Genomic DNA, 23,875 nt, shown 5'->3' on the forward strand with positions numbered 1-23,875 from the left:
CTCATCTAAATTCTTGCTTCTAATTTTCATCATTCATTTTAATGACCAATTAAGCATTTCTCCTCATTTAAAAAAAAAAATCTAACACTGAACAAAATCTGGGAAAAACTAAATTCTGGTGAAATAGAATTCTTTTTTTTTTTTAATGGCATGATTTTGGCTCACTGCAACCTTTGCCTCCTGCATTCAAGTGATTCTCCTGCCTCAGCCTCCTGAGTAGCTGGGATTACAGGTGTGCACCACCACGCCCAGCTAATTTTTGTATTTTTGGTAGAGATGCCATGTTCGCCAGGCTGGTTTCGAACTCCTGACTTCAGGTGCCCACCTCGGCCTCCCAAAGTCCTGGGATTACAGGCATGAGTCACGATGCCTGACCTGGTTAAAAGAATTCTGTGAAAGAATAAACTTGAGAAGCTAACAAAAAATTATATTACTTCTGTACTCCAGATGAGAGAATGGCAAGCAGACTGGCTTCTGTCTTCATGGAGTTTATGGTGATATTTATAAAACAGACAATAAACAAAAGATATGTTTCAACCAAAGGCCACACAAAAGGAGAGTAATGAGGATTTTTTGGGTTTCATTTATGCTTGATTCATTGTCTTGTGATATTCCATGTTTTAAGAGAGGCAGCTCAGCATGAGGAGGTAGAATGTGGGTGGGCACACAGTCTATGGAATCAGAGAGACCTGAAATCAGCCCCAACCCTGTTTCATCATGTTATGCCTTTGGACAAGTTACCCAACTTCTCTGAGCTTTAATTTCCTCTTAGAATTCCTATTTCATGGCTTGGGAGGAATAAACAGGGTAATATGTATCTGATATATAACAAGTCCTCAATAAATGATAAATATTTTTAATAGTTAATATGTTGGGCAAAGATGATAAAAGATGGAGGGTGTTTCTGGGGCAGAGGTTTAAGGAATTGGATGGGAACCTGGAAAGGAAGAAATGAGGTAGAAGGCTATGAAAACAGTATTTGTTTAAAAAACATATAGACTAATTAGATGAATTTTTGTTAACTTGAACACTAGTATAATTACTTCTAACAACAATAAATAGTCTTTTTAGAGCCTCTACATTCACTTAGGAAGGCATTTCATTTTGATCCAGTCAGTATCTATTAAAGCTTAGTGAATAAATATTTAGTAACAGAATCATTTTTTCTAAAGCTTATAATCCCCTTTCTTTCCCATTTTAATCCAAGCAAATAAATACATTTTCTAATTATACCATGCAACAATGATTTATCTGGAAGCCCTGTTATATGAAAATGCATGCCTAGCCAGATGTGTTTAGGGCGTATTTTGTTGGAGTTGGCATAAAAACTCCTCCAATCTCAAAAAATTCTAGGGTTTGTAGCAACACACTCAGAAGCATTTTTCCTGGAAGTTGCCAATCTAAGCAGCTGTGGCTGATCATAATCCACAGCAAATCCATTGGGCAAATGTATTTATTTCTTCCAGGTTGACAGGTAATGGGGACAACAAAGGCACTCCGGAAACAATGACCTTCGAAAACTGCCTTTGCTAATACAGTGTCTTGGGATGACAGCCATCAGTGCTGGCTTTGCAGCCTCTCCACCTCTGCTTGGCTGAGTCAGATGCCTTCCCTTGGCCTCAGTCAGTAGGAGGTGGCAAAATCTGGAGGCACTTGTGACCTAGTACCACCTGGGTGCCACCTACTGCTTTCCACCCACCTTTGCTGTGGGGAAGGAGGCATCTGAGGGCAGCACTTTCATGCACTTCTGGTGGAAAACCTCTCTTCCAACAATCATTGTTTGACTCTTTGGCATCATAAATCATGAATGCATTTACATATTAAAAACAGAAGTATGTAAAATGCAGTTTCATGATTCCTAGAATAATCTTTATACTATAAATGATCAAAACATGATGAGGCAGGTAGCAAAATTTTAATGCTAATAAAAATAATAAAATTATAGATAGTGCTGATTTATTTTGCTATTATTATATGTTGAATACTGTATTAAGCACTTACAACTAATCTCATTTAGTCATTATAATGTACTGGTGAAGTAGGTGGTATTATACTCATTTTTCAAATGAAGAAAGACATGCACTGAAAGAGGTAAAGCTAAGGTCACATAGCTAGTAAATACATTAGTCATGCTTAAACCCCAGGTCTACTGACTTTGAAGTCTACATTGCATGGCAATGACTCTCATGTTAGGCCCTGTACCACTAATAACATTAGTAATGAATAACCTGGAAACTCTGTACATTGCTTTAAAATGGGTTCATTAAAACTGCTTTATCTATTTCATGGGAGATTATAAGTATTAAAAGGCATAAACATTTTGAAAGTCCTTTGAAAAAAGTTAAAATCATATGTACATATTTGTAATAATATATATACATATACACATGGTGCCCTATTTATGATGGCTCAAATTAATGATTATTTGACTTTATGATGGTACAAAAGCAATACGCATTCAGTAGAAACCATGCTACGGTATTCAATAAATTACATGAGATGGTCAACACTTTATTATAAAATAGGCTTTGTGTGAGATGATTTTGCCCAACTGCAGGCTAATGTAAGCATTCAGAGCATGTTTAAGGTGGGCTAGGCTAAGCTATCACATTTGATAGGTTAGGTATATTAAATGTGTATTCAGTTTATAGTATTTCCAACTTACGAACATTTATCAGGATGTAACCCCATTGTAAGTCAAGAAGTATCTGCAAATATATTCAATATAAATAAAGAATACACTTATGGTTTAAACATAAACAGCAAATAGGCACAGAATGGTATGTGGAGAAAGTATTAAACTGGCAATCTGAAGACTTGGATTTTCTCCTCAGATGTAGGATTTGGATATGTCACATCTCAACACTCACTTGGGAAATGGGGGAGATACTTACACTTAATAAACGAAGAATTTTCTCATCTAAAGATTGTACATACAGTATGTCACATGTTTGTATGTATGTATATTATTATTTATTTAATAATTATTTATTTTCTACTTGCTTATTGCTTTTGTACAATCATATACTCCAGAATTATAAATTATAGAATCTCAGAATTAAAAAAAAATTTGCTACTTAGAAATTTACTTCTTTATCTTGCTTACACAGTTATATAAAATGAATATGTACTTTCTCATTCTAATATATTTTAACATTTGTAAATGAAATGCTAAATTACTTAGTATTTCTAGCATTGTTTAGGAAAAACAGCAGTGACAGGATCAAGAATCAGCAGACCCGACTTAAAAATTCTCTGTGTTCAGAAAATAAATGCTTACTTTATGACGCATATGCCAGCTTATTTTCTGCAGTATTGCTTCTAACAGAAAACTTTTGGAAACAATACAAATTATTAAATTGATTAAGCTTGTCATTCACTTACTGAAGTATTATGCAGCTCTAAAGAATGATCAGCTATTCTTTATTAAAAAGTGAAAAGATATACAGAATTTAAAAAAACAAGGATCAGAGTATGCATATAATATTCTATTTCTTGAGTAAAAAGCTGGGGGGCAGTATTTATGTTTGTATTTGCTTGTGTAAGCCTAAAGAAACATCAGATGAACAAATAAGAAATTAATAAGAGTGGTTTTTATGGAGCAGAGGCTGGAAAGACCCAGAAAGTGGCAGACAAGGGTTAAAGGTAGCTTCACTATACTCCATTTTACACTTACTGCTTTTTCAGTCAGATTGCAATTTCTACTTAGAAGTTAAAAAAATTCAAATGCTTAAAAAAAAAAAAGGTGAATGCTTTAAAGGGGTATTATTGAGAATTTAAAGTTCTGAATCAGATTGCTTAATCCAGGTGTCTATTGAGGTCAGTATAGATTAAGAGGGATTGAGTTTTGATTTGTGAAAGAGGTGAATGAAGAAAGAACAGGATACAGTTTGGAGCATAATACACCCTGAGGCATCAGATGTTGAGGGGATTTCATTGATGATAGGATTTAAAATGTGAACTGTGGCATGAGCTACTGATAGCAGGGAGGCATTCAGGAGCGGAGGAGGGTTGCAAAGGAGCGGAGAAGGACAACAAGGACAAACTCTGCCTGCCCTGCAGTTCTGCCTGGGTCCCTTGCAGCTTTACTGCACTAACAATCAGATCTTGTCAGGCCTTCATTGTCAGAAACAGGCCTTGGTTAGCATTTGAGGAAACTCACTGAAAAGCATGACACCAGGCAATGTGTGTTACCACCATGTGCTGCCACCACCCACACAGGAGCTGGAGTGAAACAAAGATGGAGGGCATGGAAGAAAGTTCCCAGGGATTTCTGCCTAACATCAGAACTCCTGTCTACCGCCATACTGCCCTGAACGCGCCCACTCTCATCTGATCTCAGAAGCTAAGCAGGGTCGGGCCTGGTTAGTACTTAGATGGGAGACTGCTTGGAAATACCAGGTGTTGTAGGCTTTCTAAAAGAAGGTTTTTTTAAAAAAAAGAACTCCTTCCCTGGCGTGAAGTCACAGCCATAAAATGGAGGTTATAATACTTAATTTTTTATCTGAGGTGAAGAAATAAGAGAAATAAGGAACCTTCTAGAAGGTCTTACAAAAATAACAGTTCTGAATTATGAACCAGTATTGAAACAAGATGACAGATGAAGAGGAGATGCAATGGGAAACAAGGATGAACCTTTCTGGAAGACAGATGGTCATAGGGTCATTCCAAACTTGCTTTCTGTGTGAATGAATTAGCAGACTACTTGATCACTAAGGTGTTTATGAACAAGGAGAATACTGATCTCAGGAAGATAACATATTGCAAGATGTTTCTACTGTGCAAAACAAAAAACGACCTTTAGGCTTAGAACTGCTTTAACTAGACCACACTTTTATAAGGAGAAAGACCTGATGAAGAGTAGTGTGGTTGCTTGTAGGCATCTTGTCTTCTTGCAATAAACAACAGTGGCACATAATTTACCTAAAATACTAATCATCTCAGGCATGTGCGAGCTTCTTTCATGCAGTCACTCAGTACCAGAGAATTGCAGTGACGTCTCTGGTAGAAATTTAAACTATTTACCCAGAAGGAGAGTAAAATATGCCTTTGTCTGTCTCATTTTCCCAACTATATATTAGTTTATGAATCAGAAAAGTTCAGAAACTTTATACTGAGAAATAGAAAATAGCTAAAATGTGAAACATAAAGTACCATTTCATGAGTCCTGTTCCTTTCTTATTTGAATATTGGGCTTAGGAAACATGATGAATTGTGTGGATATTTGCAGTCACTTAAAGGAGGGCCTGCCATCTCTGTACTACTGACATTATGACCTGAATAATTCTTTGTTGTGGGGCAGTCCTGGGCATTGCAGGATGTTCAACAGCATCCCTGGCTTCTACGCACTAGAGGCCAGTAGCACCCCCCAGCTGTGGCAATCAAAAATGCCTCCACACATTGCCAAATATCCCCCGGGGGTCAGAATTGCTCCCTTTGGGTACCACCAATCTAGAGGATAGCTCATTTTCTGTCTAACTCCTCTGTGGTAATAGGGGTAACATACCTCAGTCTCACTCAACAGAAATGAAACCCAACGAAGGAAGTAAACACAATGGTTATCATTAAGCAAAACCACATATCAATGAAGTGGATGCATTCCTTCTCCCTTCCTCCCACAAAACCCCGGCTGACCAAGGCATTTTCTCACAGAATGAAGACTGCCTACTTTCCCAGACCTCCCACAGGAAAGAAAAAACATGACAAAGAAAATTCATTATACACATATGAGCACCAGTTACAGAATCATCCCTTGTTACGAAACCTTTCCCAGAAGCTAAAATATTCTCTGCTGTTGAGTAAACCATACTGAATAGCAAATGAGAAAAGAACTCACTGTTTCCAGAAGAGGTTTTGTGGAATTTCGTCAGGTCAACATTTGGTGGTCTGTTGGGTTTTGGTGGAGGTGGACCCAAGGTAAATAAGGGAGGCAATGGCTTCTGCTTTGGGGTGGCTGAATTCTTGTCTCCCTTTTCCTTTTCCTGACTTTGGCCCCATGGCCCCCCGACTGTCAGCTTAGAAGGGGCCTTAGGGAGCCTGGCAGGAGGAGCCCCTGAGGCGGACTCTTCCTGATTGATTTTGCTCAGGAAGATGTTCTTAGCAGCATCTATCTTCCTATCTTCCTTTTTTTCTTCACCATTTCTGGAGAGGCCTGGGGCTCCTCTGCTCGCAGCAGGTTTCAAAACCACTCCGGGGAAGGGCGAACTTGAAATCTCCCCTGCATGGTCTTTATTTTCTGGGTCTTCCCTTGTTGGTTTTAAAGGGCCGCTTTTGGACCTGACTCCCAGGGGAGCTGGGGCCCCTTTTGATGGAGACACATTCTTTGCGGGGCTTTCGTCTTCATGGGAGTCCTCGGTGCTTAGGTGTGGCTTCTGGCCAAAGGCAGGTTTGGGGAAGAGAGGCTTGGGTTCCAGATCTGGTGATGCTGACATAAATTTCCCTTTAACCCCAGCCAATTTGGGAAACGCTGGCTTCTGTTCACTTTCCGGAGTTGGAGGAGTAGGCCCAGTTTTCGGGCCTGGTGGCTTTAGGTCATGGTCTTGGTTTACACTGTGAAGTAATGGCTTGTTCCCAGGAGGCCAGGGAAACGCAGGTTTGGAATCGTCTTTGGGCAAGTTGATAGGCTTAGGGCCTACAGGTTTCAGAAATCCCACTTTCGCCTCGGCGTCTCTGGTGGTTGAGTTGGCTGGTGTTCCAAATCTTGGGCCCGCTCCAGTGGGCTTTAGAAACGGGGGCTTGGGTTCCTTGTCAGGCTTTTCCTCAGAAGAAGGTTTGACTGCCACAGGTGGCTTTGGGGACCCAAACTTAGGTACGTTGCTGGGTCCTGCAGGAGGGCTGGCATTTCCTTGGTTGTTGAATAAGTTCTTTCTTGTTTGTATTCCTGAAGATGAGTTTGGCCCTGTGACTCTGAAGGGTCGGCTATTGACTGAGACCTCCTCTGTCGGGTTGCCCCCTGTGTTAAATTTCGCCATGAGGGACTTCACATCTGCTTTTCCATCCTACAAACATAGGGAACAAAAACTAGCTGAGAGACAGAAGTCTTACTCGCACAGTTTAAAATACTACACCTTAAAGAGCTTCCTGGTTTGAGGCTTGCAACGTTGCTGATTGGTTAGCAAGATATTGTAACATTTATCTTCCTTTCTGGTAAAATAAGTTGTGAGAGTTTCTTGAAAGGGAAGGGCTCTGCTTGTGCGTATACTTTTTCTTTTGGTCACCTCAGACTGACTTGCTTATTTTTGCTTAAGGAACAATCTTTTCTTTCTTCTCACTGTTTCTCTAGCTCTCATGTTGGATTTACTCTAACCTGGCATTATTTACTTTAGTTTTTTTTCTTTTTTTTTTGGTCAACAACCTTAAATTATTTACCTTTTAAAGTTTCACTTGAAAAAATATGGAAGTGACTAAAAGAAGACTTCTTCAATATTTTATAATTGAGATTCTTAAGTAGAAACTACATTTAAAAAATGAAAGTAAGTTCTGTAAATTGAGGCTGTGTGCTTTACACAGCATGGCTGTGTTTAACATATATCTCTGTGGTTTGCAAGTTTCTTTTCTTTTTTTTTTTTTTTTGCTTCTATCCACATTTAAGTTCTATTTCCTAACAGGGAGCGGTGGTGGAAAATCCTCACTCATTTTTATAAGTAAGTGATAAAATGGCTTTTCTACTTATTTGTAATTATATAGAACTAATGATTCACCTGTATCTATACTAGCAGGTGAAGTGTACTCACTTTCAGAATTGTTCTGTTTAGAGGCCATTGTCTGGAGGCACACAGGAAGAGAAGGAAGAAGTAATAAGGATGGGCTGTCAGTCTCATTTCCAGACCTTTCTTTCCACCGTCATCCTTTTTTCTTAGAGGTCCTTCTACTGGGTCTCCCCTGCTTGTCTAGAATTAAGGTATTACTTAGCAAAGATAATAGGCATTCACCATTCTCTGTATTTACCTGGGAAAATTAATGGTGTGTTTGCTCTTTGTCTTGAAAGCAAAGAGTTTAAAATTTCTAGTTCTTTTAGAAATATTTGAAAATTGGAGGCTTAAAATCACTGAAGTTAACCATGGGGCCATGACAACTTCCCTCTTCATGCTTTAAAATTCGTGCATAACGTGTTTTCTACTTCTCACCTGCTACCTTTCATTGCCCCATACCCAGGCACATTTCATCTTTCAAGGTGGAAAACCAGATTCCTTCTGCTGCAAAGGCTGCCTCCACCTCCTGACTCATGCATACTTCAGGTGCTTCCACAAGCCCCTATGTTATTTCCGCTTAGAATGATGAGAACTACCATTTAGTGGGGAGTAAATACATGTGCTTAGTTTTATATTATCCCATCTCATTCTTACAGTAGTTCTAAACGAATGTTGTTATTTAACTCCATTTCACAAGAAAGGAAAGTGAGGCTGGAACTACAGGAGGATGGCATGGCCAGAGCATGAGAACTGGGTTTAAATCCTAGTTCATCTGTGGGGCCTTAGTTGTATAATCTACATAATGGAGATAAGACATATCTGCCAGAATTGTCATGTCCCTTAGACATGGAATTTGTAAAATGCCTGTCTGGTGTACAATATGGAAATGCCTTGAATATGCTACCTAACAGTTCTAGGAACAGGGAGCACAGGCAGGGAAACTCGGGTGTGCCTGGGGCTCAGAAGCTCAGAAACTGTCTCATTTCTTTTTGTATTCCTGCATCACCTAGACCAGGGCCTGGCTCCCTCAGGGTTCTAATATATGCTTGGGGAATGAGGGCAGGCACTCAGGTGAATACTGTGCATAGTGATTTTACAAGAAATGGTGCCCTCAGCAAGAGTTTTTCTCAATACCAAACTATAGGGCGTGTGTATTTGCAGGGTGGGAGGTGAGGGGCTTAGACAGGAGCAGAAAAACTAACAAAAGCAGCAATTTCCAGCTTGAATTTTGTACATTTAATTTACCTCCCTTATCTGAGTTGTTGGAAACCCCTTGTTTTCTACCTTTCCTCCCTTTGCCACTTTTCTTTCTTTCTTTCTTTCTTTTTTTTTTTTTTTTTTTGACAGAGTCTCGCTCTTGTTGCTCAGGCTGGAGTGCAATGGCACGATCTCGGCTCACTGCAACCTCCACCTCCTGGGTTCCAGTGATTCCCCTGCCTCAGCCTCCCGAGTAGCTGGGATTACAGGCATGCACCATCACGCCTGGCTAATTTTTTTGTATTGTTAGTAGAGACGGGGTTTCTCCATGTTGGTCAGGCTGGTCTCAAACTCCCAACCTTAGGTGATCTGCCAGCCTCAGCCTCCCAAAGTGCTGGGATTACAGGTGTGAGCCACCATGGCTGGCTCCTTTGCCACTTATCTACCACCGCTGATTTTCTCCAATCCTCAAACAATCCCCGAAGGCAAGAGGCAGGAAGACAGCAGAATAAGGGAGAATTTGGGTGCTGGGGGAGGGAATAGGAAAGAATGGGTTCTTCCCTGAACCTTCAGGGAGATCAGAGTTGCAGAGGACCCCAAATGCCAGTACAAGAAACAAAATGGCAGAATTAATAACCAAAATTTGCCCCCTATCTGGAAGGAAGTCTGTCTCTGTGGAAGATGTCTTTTATTCTAGACTTAATTCCGTATCATATAATGTATACTGTAGGTTTAAAACAAGAGGCTGCATAGCAGCGTGACTAAGCATACAGACTTGGGAGCCAGGCAGCGTGGGTTTGAATCTTACTAGCTATTTAACCTTGGATAAAAGACATCAAAATTCTTTGGGTTTAGTTTTCTCACTTCCCTAATGGGAATGATAATGTCTAGTCATAGGGCTGTTAGGAAAATTAAGCAACTTCCTATGTGTAAAGCACTTTAAAGAGTACCTGGCACACAGGAGGATTTCTGATTTTTATAAATCAAGTGAAACGTTAGACATTCTCTAGTCCCTTCTCTCGCTGCATTGGTGAGGAAATGGAAAGCAAGAGTTTTAAGTGGTATCCTGCTTATGTGACAACTTGATGTCTTGGATTTCATGGGGGAAAACCCATGAAATACCCTAACCCCCATTCAAACTCAATGTTCTGGTTTTGGTTTAGAAAATATGAAAGTGGTAGATTTGGATTGGAACATAAGTCCCTCAGCTGCCAACCCAGACCCAGGAGGCAGTGCAATGTCAAAGTGAATAGCACAGGCTCTGGGGTTAGAACTTGAGTTCAAACCTTGACTTTGCCTCTTTACTAACCACGTGATCTAGCAAGGTACTTCTCTGAGGCTCACTTTTCTTCATCTTTAAAGTGAGAATAATAACAGTACCTATAGCTCACAGGGTTTTTGTTTTAAAATAAGGATTAAACGGGCAAATGCATGTAAAGTTCTTAGATAAGAATTGCATGTAATATCTATCTAATAATTATCTGCCATCTCTGTTTTTCTAATTCAATAGTCACAAAACATTATTTTCTCTAGGTGACCAAATTCTGAAGTTACAATCATTAATGTTATGTCCTAATTTTAAATTAAAGTAGCTAGAACTAACATACTTCTGAATAACATAGTAGAGTTGTGATATTTAAGTTTGGTTTACCTACACTGTGAGACTTTTCACTGGATGCTGAAAAACAGGGAAAGAAGGAGCAACAAGTTATTATGCAGGACATCTTAGAGCCCCTTAGCCACTGATATGTCTGGCAAATCAGTAGCCTGAACTCTGCAACTATCTAATCACTAATATTGGTTTCTTAGCTTTAGAGGCTGTTTAATACATTTAGTAGATGCGATTTCTAACACCCAGACTCACCCTTAATAGTAACAATAATAGGTAGATTTTTTCTTTAATCATGATAGAAAAAGCAAAAATGATTTTCGAAATGGACATTCTCTCATTCTGATTTCATTGTAGATTGAATATCTTTTCAATTCTCTAGTACTTTATTTTTTTTTTTTTTAATTAAAAAAGGGTAGGGGTAATATATTCTTGGGCGATAGAGTGAAAAGGAAGCCTTCTACAACTCCTTAACTTAGTTCCCCAGTTCTAGAATAGGCTGACAACCTGATTTACCAGTACAGTATGAGTTTATACCTGTTTTTCTGGAATAATGTTTAGCAATGTTCCTTTTTAATCTCAGAACTGATCTTCCTTAAAGAATAAACTACATGGTGACCTTCCCTAGTTCTCTTTAGAGGCAATCACTGTCACTAGTTTCCTATGTATGTTGCTAACCAATGCATATGCAAGCATAAACACACACTTATTCACATGCATACATCCTTCCTTCTCTCGCTTTTCACACAAATGGGAACATCTACTCTGCATCTTGCTTTCTCCAAGGGCTGATATTCAGTAGATATACGTCAGGTAAGCTGGATGTATGATCAGCAACCATTTGGATTGTTTGGTACACATGCCAATTCCAGTTGTTAAATATTTTCAATATTAACCCCACTTTCTTCCCTTGCCAGTTGGACCATATTGGTGGATGTTATTTGCAGAACCTTTTTAACTCTTAATGATATCAAGATTGGGCTTCTACTTATTCATCAGAGGAGGTATTTCACAATCTGGAAGACATCAGAGTTTATGATATTTTAGTAAAACAAAAATTTCATTTGCAATTTCTTTTCCAAAGCCATTCGAAGAAATTTGTTATTATTTCCACCTGCTATGTATCTATATAATGCTTAGTCCAGGCTACTCACAAACGTTGCTCACAAACACAGATATAATAGTAGAAAACCTCTTATAGAAATTAATTTCTGTTAGCCCCCATATATTTTGCTTTTCCTCAGAATTATATAGCTTCAATGGTACAAACTTCTACATTTGCCACAGACCTTGGGAAAATGTCTGTTAATAAAAATGCTGTTGTTACATCCTCCGGATTTCCAGTTAACAAACCTAGTTTTCAGAAAATCATTTTCAGTTTTAGCAATCTACATAAAAGTAATGAACCAAGTACATAGTCAAACAAAGTCTGAGATGGAATGAAGGATAGGCATCCCATCTTTCTGTTCTAGAAAGAAAATAGTCCCCTTTGTAGGCAGTTCATTTACATAGTTTCATGCAGAAAGCTAAAAATATATTATCTCTATTATTGGGAACAGGATTTTGTTTTGTTTTAGTTTTATTGTTATATTACTCATGCTTTAAAATATTTCTTGGATATTATGCTAATCTAGTGGTTCTTAACGGGGGGCAATTTTCCCCCCAGGGGATGTTTGTCAATGCCTGGAAGCATTTTTGACTAAAATGACCAACCAGAGAAGGGGTTGGGGCCGTTCCACCAGCAGCTGGTGGGTGGAGACCAGGGATGCTGCACATCCTGTCCTGCAGGAGAGCCTCCCACAAGAAAGAATTATCAGCCCCAAATGCGGATAGTGCCAAGGCTGAGAAACCCTGAGCTAATTCTATTGCTCTTGAATTACTGAAATTACCTTATCAGAAAGTCTGCCTTTAATTTTTTTTTTTAACCAGAGACTACACACTAAAACCTACAAATAACTGTACAGAAACTAAATGATGTAAAAAGGCCACTACCAGCAATGGTTTTTAAAGTTATCCACCTTTGAAAGTCTCATCGTTAGAATGTTCTTTAAAATACAAAAGAAATAACAGTTCCATAAATCATCAGTAACTAATGAATTTAAAATGAATTTGAAGCCAGATTTTACCTCCGTAACATGTGTTTGCATCGCTTTTGCAATTAAAGCAAGAGGAGAATGAATCACTGCTGTGTCTGCTGTTACTATTCCCTGTATAAAGCCCATCAAAAAAGGGAGTAAAATGACTTCACTTGATTGCATGTAATGCTTCTAATCATGAGGGAGGCAGTAAATGAATAACAACAGTTTACCCAAATCAGTTTTTCAAAAAGTCTTTGATAAATTTTTACCATATGTGGAGTTTCTTTGTTTTTATGTTGAGATAAAGTCATTTGTTACCTGTGACTTATTCGGTCTCAACTGCTGGTTCTTCTTATGGAACAAAATTTGTTTCTGCCACTGCATGGTTACCCATAATAGGACCCCAGTACAATGACATCAGAGGACAACAAGATGCTATGAGGGGGCTCATGAGTACAGGAGAAAAGGTTCCAGGAAGCCAGCCCTCGTCCTACATAAGGCTTCAGAGATTGTAGCCAGGGCGGGTGAAGATGGTGCGCTGGGTAGGAGGCCCATCGTCTGCAGGGGTGATGCCTTTTGTTGCTCCAACTTAGGACCTGTTCTGTCAAGACCTGACCAGAAGGCATAACAAAAAGACTGAGGAGATAGAATGTTCTCCCCTAAGCTGGAGAAACTTACCATCCTTGAAGCAGGAAGCACACTGGCAAAAATTTGTAACAGATTCAAGCAATTCAAATTTTTATAGAGCAATAGGATTCAGCATTACTGGTTTGCATTGCCTAGATTAAAGACAATAACACATATGTCCACCATGACCAAGCCCTCCACCCCTTCTCGTCACACACAACACACACAGAATGCGTACACGCGCGCGCGCACACACACACACACACACACACACACACACAGTCTCTTCTCTTTAAAGAGACTTGATCTGTCCTACCCAGTAAACCTGAAAAGGGGGATGGTTTTAAGCTGAAAATAAACTTTCACAAAACTCTTTACTATTAGAAATGACATTTAAAAACTACTCCAACTTTAGAGTTAATAGTAGCTGGCTGAAAATACAGTACTTCTGATGACAGCCTTCACAAGCATGGTAGATAGCAAGTTCCATTATAGGTAATAGAACCGTAGTGATCTTTTCATTTCCATTAACACTGTTTAAATATTTAGGTTCTTAGTTTCTGGTTGTCTTTTTTTTTTTGAGACGGAGCCTCCATCTACCACCCAGGCTGGAGTGCAGTGACGCGATCTTGGCTGACTGCAACCTCCGCTTCCTGGGTTCAAGCGATTCTCGTGTCTCAGCCTTCAAGCAGCTGGGACTACAGGCTCGCACTACCATGCCTGGCTAATTTTTGTATTTTTAGTAGAGACAGGGTCTTACCATGTTGGCCAGGCTGGTTTTGAACTCCGGAACTCAGGTGATCTACCCACCTCGGCCGCCCAAAGTGCTGGGATTACAGGTATGAACCACTTCACCTGGCCTATTTAGATTCTTAGTGAATTATATTTTACATGTGTGTTCTCTGTTTCCCCAAGGAGATGTAAAAGCAGGGACCTGGCTTTATTTTCCCTCCTCAATAGCAGTTCCCTTCCCGGCAAACAAACAAACACACCCCTGATCCTGGCACATCTCTTTCCATAATATGCATTGAACATACTGGCTGATGGACTGAGTTTACTTAAATTTCACTTTGATTGATCATACAGATGGGAGTGGAGGAAATGATTTTCTTAGCTCCTTTGTTGACCTGCAGTCAACAATAGAATATCTATTTCATTGCAAATGGGCTGTGATGGATTCCAGTCGGCTGAGCCTCTGAGGCTGGAGAGAGCACCAGGCCCCTCTTCAACAGGATGTGGGAACTTGACTCTCGCCGCAAATTAAGTGCTTGGGGCAGGAGCCCGCTGCTGCAGGCTTTGAGTGAGGGCATGGGTAGGAGGAGCTGGTGGCGGAAGCAGGGGTGGTAGCCCTGATTGTGACAACCCCTGTATGTTTTTCTATAACTTGTGAAGGTGGAGATGGAACTGCCACAACCCCGACAGCCAGCGATGCCCTGTCTGCTATAGCCTTGACTTGTAAGGTGTCATGTGGAAGAAAACACCTGAATTAAATGGGGCCTTTCTGGGTGGTGTGTGTGCCCTGCCAGGTCCCCTCGCAGAAAACCTCTGCAAATGTCACTGTGCAGTATCTCCTGGTCTGGTGTTATTCCGAGCACTGATGATCTGGGCCCTTCTCTTGTTTCTACCATGTTCTCTCCTCTAGAGTGAATTAGAGTAGAGGAAGCAAGATAGCCTAGCAAGTAGTAAAGCTTTGATGGTGATGGCCCACCTTCCAAATGCTGGTGCCTTATATTCTGTATAAGGCATGAGCATCACTTGGATTTTTGTGTACCCCCTGTTTTTAGAACCAGGAACTTGACAGTCACCATCATTCTACAAATTCGGACCTTCAACCTTCTCTTCCTGGTTATCCTACAAAATCACTCCTGTGCAAATAGTTTTGACTTTGCCATGGCCTCTGAGGGCTTAAACATAAATGGATAAGAAAGTTAAATACAACTTTCTAGCCAGGCATGATGGTGGGAGGATTGCTTGAGCCCAGGGTTTGAGTTCAGTCTGAGCAACATAGCGAGAGTCTGTCTGTAATATAAATATATACACATAAATATATATGACTTTCTACATGTTTCTGGGGTTTGTTTTACTATACATTTTTGAGTTCTTGAGGATGGAATGGCAATAGGATGTGGAGAATATAGGGTGAGATGTATGTAGATAGTATAGAATGACAAATGGTCCTAAAACCACTTATTTTTCTTATTCTATTTTATAATTTTTATGGCAAATTTAACTTACATTTGTTTAAGGTGATTCACTCAGCTGCATGAACTGAAAATACCAAATTAGAAAATAGTGTTTCAGGGCTGGGTGCGGTGGCCCTTGCCTATAATCCCAGCACTTTGGAAGGCCAAGGCAGGTGAATCACGAGATCAGGAATTTGAGACCAGCCTGGCCAAGATGGTGAAACCCCACCTCTACTAAAAATACAAAAAAAAAAATTAGCTAGGTGCAGTGGTGGGTGCCTGTAATCCCAGCTACTCAGGAAGCTGAGGCAGAAGAATTGCTTGAACCCGGGAGGTGGAGTTTGCAGTGAGCCGAGATTGCCCCATTGCACTCCAGCCTGGGCGACAGAGAAAGACTCCATCTCAAAAAAATATATATATAAGTGTTTCAGGAGTTTACATTTTGACTAATGAACTTGTAGATGATTGAAAAATATTTTCATAGATTCTTATTAGTGGCTTACTTCGTTCTTAGGATAATAGTTAATGTACATTTCACGATACAATATAAGTTCTTTCATTTTTTTCTGTTCCTCCAACCTCAAACAGACCTAAATTTCAACTACTATTTCTTATGGTTATTCTATTTTCATGTATCCACTAACAAAACTTTATTTTGCTAAGGACATTTGAAGTCTGAAATAAAAATCCTTGATGTCTGGGAAAGATACTGTTTGACAAAGGAAAAATAGAAATGCTATACTTCCTTTTTTTTTGTCAGCCTTTGTGTCACTCCCAACAAACGCAAAAATACAGACACACAGAGACACATGCTCCTGGGCAGTACATTGCTTTTCTACACTTAACCTGAAGTTAGAAACTGAAAGCTTATTGTCTACATGGAGTGAAGTTGGGGGGAAGGGATGAGGCTATCTGTGGGGTTTTCTAGGGACTTCCTTCCCAGCATGTGGAAAGATCTGTGTGAAAACTGCTAAGAAGAGGAAGAACTCAATGAGCTAACCAAGACAGGTGGCAGCAGCTGTGTACCATGGGTGGCTCAGGCCTATAATCTCAGCACTTGGGGAGGCTGAGGCAGGAGGATTGCTTGAGGCCAGGAGTTTGAGGCCAGCCAACAAAGCAAGGCCTCATTTCTACAAAAGAATATGCAAATTAGCCAGGCACAGTGGTGCATACCTGCGGTCCTAGCTACTTTGGAGATTGAGGTGGGAGGATTGCTTGAGCTCAGGAAGTCAAGGCTGCAGTGAGCCACGAATGCACCACTGTACTCTAGCTTGGGTGACAGCATAGCCTTGTCTCAAAAAAAAAAAAAGAGGTAGCAGCTTCTAGTCACTACAGATCCAGAGTTTGATTTGAGGAAAGTCAAATCTATACATTAGAAATGGAAGGCTATGGAAGATTCCACAGAGAGAAATGGATAATATTTTGAAACCTCACTCTACAGACTATGACAGTGTGAATATCATCCCTCCACTCTAACGCTCCCTGTTGTTCCCATTCCATTTCTTCTCCTTTTGAGCTTTGAAGAAAATGCAGTCAGTGTTTAGTAATCGAGATTAAATAATATAAGCATCTCATACCTCTTAACTCACTTTGTCTGATAACTGCACAGTTACAAGACTCTGCCATGAGATGAGCATCTTCTCTCACCTTGGTCATCATGGCAGTCTTCACTTTGGGTTGCACTTTCTCTTGTTAAAATTATATTTTCAATTTCAAGTTTTCCATGTGTTCATTCTTCCCTTAGCACCCAGCCACTCTCTTTTCCCAGGCATGCTTCTCTTTCCAAAGCATTTCATTGCTTCAGCTGCTCTGGGCTCTCACTTGTCCATTCATTCATGAATTAATTCATTTTCTTCTGAGTGTTCTAGAGACTCCTTGCCTATGTGCTAAATCTAGTGTGTGGTACTTTGCCATGATCTAGATTAACATACGTGCTTTACTAAAATCACTTTTCTTGGCGAACAAATCACCTTTACACACCCGCTGCCAAAAAAAACCCCAAACTCTACGTATACTCATATAATTATAAAAAAATTCTAGAGTTTAATAGTTTATACCTATGCCTAATTTCATTATTAAACTAATAATCACACGTTAAAATAAAATTTCACTTATCTCATTTAATCCTCCCAAAGCCTGGTTAGTTCTTAGTGTTGTTAATATATAAGCATAAACTGAGTCACCTAAGCTATAGCAAGTGGTAGGATGAGAACCAAACCTAGGGCCTGATTCTAAATTCTGTGCTCACCCTATATGCCATAGGAACCATGACTTTCATTGTCTTTCTCATGTAGTTACTAGTTAGAGTTTAAGTTCTCATACTCAAAACTTTGGCAGTTTCTTATTCTAATACAAAATGCTTTCAACTAACTCTAGCAATTGACCCCCTGCCCAAGAATCCCTCATCACTGCAAGGGATGTGACAATGTTTGTCCTACTTATGTTATGATCCTGGCAGATCTAAGATGAGCAAGGAGACAGAGCAAGACATAGGGTTTCTAGGGCTCAAGGACAAAACAGCCCGATTGACTTTGCAACATCATGGGGAGTCTAAAAAGGGGAAACAGCTAAGAGAAGACAAACAATTCCATATGTTTTAAAAGACGTCTAGTATCTGTGTGTGTGTTGGTATGGGGGTGGGGTGTTTAGGTAGATGACTATATTAGGGCTTTTTAAGCCCAACCCTGCTTCCAAACAGCTGCCCCTTAGAGTTGGTTACACGAACCATCTACTGGTAGTGTAGAGTCTCAGGATGGTTTTTAGAAAATACTGAATGGCTTTTAGAAAAATACTACTTCACATCCATTTACATGGCTATAATTTTTTTAAAAAGCAGAAAATAACAAGTGTTGGACAGGATTTGGGGAAATTGAACTCTGGTGCACTGCTGGTGGGAATGTAAAATAATACAGCTGCTGTAGAAAGCAGTATGGTGGTTCTTCAAAAAATTAAACGTAGAATTACCATATGATCATATGATCCAACAATTCCACTTCCAGGTATATACCCGAAAGAATTGAAAACTATGTAAATGGATGTGAAGTAGTATCTCATTTTGATTTAAATTTTTAATTAAAAGAAAAATCTATCTAGAAATAATAGATGACTCTCTTTGTGGTACTTTCATTCTTTTGAAAATCATTTAGTATTTAGAAAAGCACAGCACAGGAAAGGGTTTTGTTGTGTTTCATTTTTTTGTTGTTCTTTGAACTAACCAAAGACGTTAACACTTCTTTCACTTTTTTATTCAGACAGAAGTTATTATATATAAATGCATTCTTATCAATCTGACTTTTGCCATGGAACTTCCCAAATTATAACTTCTTTCTCCTGTAGTATCTGTTTATGCCCCTTTTCAACCACCCTCTGGTAACAAGTTTGAAGCTGCAGCCAAATGAACAATTAGCACCATCTCAGGCAGACTATGAATGAACCAGAATGATGTCCTGAGACTCTACACTACCAGTAGATGGTTCGTGTAACCAACTCTAAGGGGCAGCTGTTTGGAAGCAGGGTTGGGCTTAAAAAGCCCTAATATAGTCATCTACCTAAACACCCCACCCCCATACCAACACACACACAGAGACTAGGTGTCTTTTAAAACATATGGAATTGTTTGTCTTCTCTTAGCTGTTTCCCCTTTTTAGATTCCCCATGATGGTGAAAGTCAATCGGGCTGTTTTGTCCTTGAGCCCTAGAAACCCTACGTCTTGCTCTGTCTCCTTGCTCATCTTAGATCTGCCAGGATCACAACATAAGTAGCACAAATGTCACATCCCTTGCAGTGACGAGGGATTCTTGGGCAGGAGGTCAATTGCTAGAGTTAGTTGGAAAACATTTTGGATTAGAATAAGAAATAAGAATAGAGTTTAAAGGAAAACAAAAACAAAGTTTTGAGTATGAGAACTTAAACTCTAACTAGTAACTACATGAGAAAGACAATGAAAGCAGAAAATAACAAATGTTGGACAAGATTTGGGGAAATTGAATGCTGGTGCACTGCTGGTGGGAATGTAAAATAATACAGCTGCTATAGAAAACAGCATGGTGGTTCTTCAAAAAATTAAGCATAGAATTACCATATGATCCAACAGTTCCACTTCCAGGTATATACCCAAAAGAACTGAAAGCAGAGCCTTGAGCAGATATGTGTAGATTCATGTTGATAGTAGCATAATTTATAATACCGAAAGGTGAAAGCAACCCAAGTGTCTGTTGATGGATAGATGGATAAACAAAATGAGGTTTGTAATACAATGGAATGTTATTCAGTCTTAAAGAGGAAGGAAATTCTGACATATGCTATAACATGGAGAAAGCTTGAAGATATTACACTAAATGAAATAAGCCAGTCACGAAACAACAAGTATTGGCCAGGTGCCGTGGCCTCTGCCTGTAATCCCAGCACTTTGGGAGATCGAGGCGGTGGATCACTTGAGATCAGGAGTTCGAGACCAGCCTGGCCAACATGATGAAACCCCGTCTCTACTAAAAATACAAAAATTAGCCCCATGTGGTGATGCGTGCCTGTAATCCCAGGCTACCTGGCAGGCTGAGGCAGGAGAATCTCCTGAACCTGGGAGGCAAAGGTTGCAGTGAGCTGAGATCGTGCCACTTCACTCCAGCCTGAACAACAGAGCAAGACTCTTGTGTCAAAAACAAAAACAAAAAATAAATAAAAAACACCGAAAAACAATATTGTGATTTCACTTATATGAGGTACCTAGAGTAGTCAAATTCATAAACACAGAAAATAGAATGCTGTTGCCAGGGGCTGGGAGGAGGAGGGAATACGCAATTAGAGTTTAATGGACATAGAGTTACAGTTGGGGAAGATGAAAAAGTTCCTGGAATCGATAGTGGCAATGTTTTCACAACAATGTGAATGTATGTAATGCCACATTTTACCCTTATAATGAATGTAATGGCACATTTTACATTATATATATTTTGCCACAATAAACAATTCAGTAAGAATGTTAAAAAACAGTATTTGAAAAATTATATATTTAAATTAAATGTAACAGTGGATCAATGTCAAACATCTAATATGAATAAAACATAAAAAATCCATTTGAGAAATATAAGCACAATTCTCACTGTCTAGGTTTTTTTTTTTGACTGATAGGGTAAATAAAAGTATTTTGAATGGTTTTCCTTGAGATGACGTTGGAGAAATGACGAGAAGCACATTGTGTGGTAGGATGACCCTGGGGGACTTTTTTTTAAAGCATCGCTTGCTGTGTGGCCCAACCCATCCTGCTGTGCTCCTCTCAGGGATCTCTAGGGGGACTCGCCAGCCCAGCCAGCCAGGGGTGCAAGGAGGAGAATGTGGCATCCTGTGGTGTATTCAGAGGCAAACATTATTAAAAACCAGTGGGATCCTGGATCTGTCTTACTCTGATCCTCACATCTTTATTGATCAATTACTACCAGAAGAGTGGCAGAAATTCAGTGGCAAGGCCTGGGGCACCTTTTGGAGGTGGTATCCTGATTTAGCATGAGTGAACAGGATTAGAGTGCAGATGTTGGTTGCTTGTCCATAAATTTTGCCCATATATATGTCAAAAAGACATGCCCATGTATCAGAACCTGTGAATGTGATTTTATCCGGAAAAAGGGTCTTTGTAGGTGTAAGTAAGGATCATGCCATGGACTCATTCTGGGTTATCTAGGTAACACTACATCCAATGACAAGTGTCCCTACAAGATACAGAAGAAGAGAAGGCAACAGAAGAGGGAAGGGCCATTTCACAAAAGAGAGGTTTTAGTGATGCAGCCACAAGCCATGGAATCCCTGGAGCCATCCGAAGCTGGAAGAGGCCAGGAATGAATCCTCCCCTAGAGCCTTCACGGGAGCAGGGTTCTGCTGACACCTTGAGTTTGGACTTCTGGCCTCCAAAACTGAAGGAGAAGAGATTTCTGTTGCTGTAAGTTGCCTAGTTTGTGGTACTTTGTTATAGAAGCCACAGGAAAATAATACACACCCTTACAAAGCTCCCAAATTACCTTTATCGTGTGTGTAATACAATTTTTAATATTGTGTATATTTATATTCACATATATTAGAAATCTCTAATATAAAAATAGTGGTATGTATATAGCTAAAATTCTTCCTGCAGCTCCCTCATTTGTTCACTCTTTTGTTTGTTTGTTTTTACATTTTAAGTTGTCTCTGGGATACACGTGCAGGTTTGTTACACAGGTAAATGCGTGCCATGGCGGTTTGCCACACCTCTTAAACCATCACGTAGGTATTAAGCTCTGCATGCATTAGCTATTTATCATGATGCTCTCCCTCCGCCTGCCTCCCAACAGGCCCCAGTGTGTGTTGTTCCCCTCCTTGTGTTTGTGCTGGATTTCTACAAATGTCCAAGGGTCTATGTGGATGGAGTTTAGGAAGAAGGAAAGAAAAATTGTTCCATGATTAGTTTTTGCTGCACCACCATTTGTTGCTGTATCAGAGGTGACATCCCAGCTGGGATTATCCCTGGCTTGGAAAGACTGAATTGGGATTAGTCACAGGCAGCAGGTGAGCTTTGGTGGCATTTTACCTGCACTTAGAAGCAAAGTCATTTACTGCTCTGGCCAACTCACATGGCACAGGCTGCAGCCACATGACTAGTGAAGTATGTATTGACTTTATAGAGCTAAATGGCTTTCCTGGTTTCTTGTCTGTTTAAAGAGGCTGGTTAGTAGAGGCAGGAAAATAAGCACTGAGCTTTCCAAATTTATCAGAGAAACCCCAGACTAGTTTCTGATAGGGAAATATTCCTTGATGTCCAGAGCTTCCCACTGGATTTTCATTCCTGCCCAAAGATATTCTTGGTTTATTCCTAGTGGCCAATAGAGACCATTCTAGCAATCACTTCTTATCAGTCAGCAACCACATAATTAATACCTGGGACATGCTTGGCCCTGGGCTTTGGTAAAAAGAAAGGAGACACCAATGGGCCTTAAAAATAGAACAATTTCAGTTGGAAGCCTGTGAAAGGCTTAGAATCACAACAATTGAGAAATTTAAAAAAGAAAAAGAAAAAAACAATAAACATCAGCGAACCAAGGTCCTTCATTTTACGGAAAAGAAACCTGGTAAGGGGTCTAAGGTCATACAGCTGGGCTAACATCTCGTCTCTCCCTTGCCCATCCTCTGAGCTTTCCACTGCGCTATGCTGCCTGACCTGTGGGGTACCAGCTTCTACAGCAGCTTACTCTTAAGAAACAGTCACAACAAGAACAGAGGGTAACCCAGATTGCCTTCCGTGCCAGGTGCTTTGTTAGGTGATGATGCTGTCATCACTTCATAACAGATCTACGGAGACGTTGCTGTTATACGCATTTGACAGATAAAGAAACGGAGTCATGGAACCATTTAGGAGCTTGCCCAGCTGGTGCATGGCAGAGGCCACCTTCAAGCTCAGGATCTTGATTCTGGAGCATGTCTTAACCTCAACCTCTGGAATCACAGCCTAAACCTGCCAGCGAGCCATGGTTCACTCTTGTTCTTAGAAATGTTCCCTTAGAGGCAGCCTCTAGTAACACCTCAGAAAAAAGAAATACCATTTCTACATCCCTGATCTCTCTCNTATATAAATGGTGGAAAATGTGATTTTTAAAGCACTTCGAGGCTGGTAAAAGCTTTAAAGCCACCGTCTGCACTTACTTTTTGGACCACTAGATGTCAGTGTGATTGCTCTATGAAGCAGCCGTAACTTCCAAGATGCAGCATTGCCCCAGAAATCAGCTGCGACAGCTTCTGAGCCTCTGGACTCCAGCAGAAGCTGGGGGAAATTTGAAACCCAATGGTAGTAAGCAAATGATGGACACGATAATCAGGCAGTGTAGATTCCAATCTTTAGAATAATTTCTCAAGGGAAATGAAATCCTTTTTAGCCTTTCCTTTTTGAAACAGATGGCCAACTTTTTCATGGTGTGCCTCACATGCACCATAACTCCTTTGATATCCATGATCACCTTTAATGGCACATCATAAAACATGTGGTTTTATTGGAAAGAGCAACCTTATCCTCCTCCTCCTCACCTATCATTTATGATTAATTTCTTAAGGCATTGGACTATTTGAAGTGAGTGTGTCTCACCATGTGTGGGAATATTTTGCTCTACCTAAAACCTCCTCTGGCATTTTCATAGCATGGGCAGAAAAGCACAGCCACAACTTCGCTCTTCTGGTGATAAAACCATGTTTTCCACACAGAATTATTTGTATTTAATGCCAAAATATTGAAAATGGTGAATATTAATAATCTATTATTTTATATTAGTATTCAAAAAGTGTATATAGTTTTATCCCCTCAACAACTCCATGAGATAAGTTATATTATTATCCCCATTTTCAGATGAGAAAACTGAGACACAGAGAGGTTAAGTGGCTCTCCCAAAGTCACACAGCTAATAGAAGGTAGAGTCAGAGGTCCATTTCCTTTTAATTGCTTCACTGAAAATCTAGTTAAAAGGAAGGGAAAAGGCCTT

At 39.9% G+C, this 23,875-nt stretch overlaps 1 protein-coding gene and 1 pseudogene across 11 annotated transcripts in view; one reads left to right on the forward strand and one right to left on the reverse strand.

Annotated features, from left to right (window-relative positions):
* The window catches only part of FYB1 (FYN binding protein 1), a 169,633-nt gene that overhangs the window by 93,606 nt on the left and 52,152 nt on the right, over positions 1 to 23,875 (reverse strand). For 4 of the 11 annotated variants that reach the window (XM_017505894.2, XM_017505900.1, XM_037730438.1 and 1 more), the window contains exons 2-3: positions 7,734 to 7,889; positions 5,837 to 6,998 (exon numbers count right to left, since the gene is read on the reverse strand). In XM_017505894.2, coding sequence (XP_017361383.1) covers positions 5,837 to 6,998; positions 7,734 to 7,820 — 1,249 coding nt within the window. In that variant the 5' untranslated portion in view covers positions 7,821 to 7,889. Of the gene's footprint in view, positions 1 to 5,836; positions 6,999 to 7,733; positions 7,890 to 11,335; positions 11,341 to 12,893; positions 13,826 to 23,048; positions 23,167 to 23,875 lie in introns of those variants that run through there. The other 7 variants (XM_017505896.2, XM_017505897.2, XM_037730439.1 and 4 more) reach the window with 4 other exon arrangements.
* Positions 4,295 to 4,413, forward strand: LOC119467879 (annotated as a pseudogene).

The sequence above is a fragment of the Cebus imitator genome, unplaced genomic scaffold (assembly GCF_001604975.1).
Source record: "Cebus imitator isolate Cc_AM_T3 unplaced genomic scaffold, Cebus_imitator-1.0 Scaffold344, whole genome shotgun sequence".
Classification (NCBI taxonomy): Eukaryota; Metazoa; Chordata; class Mammalia; order Primates; family Cebidae; genus Cebus; species Cebus imitator.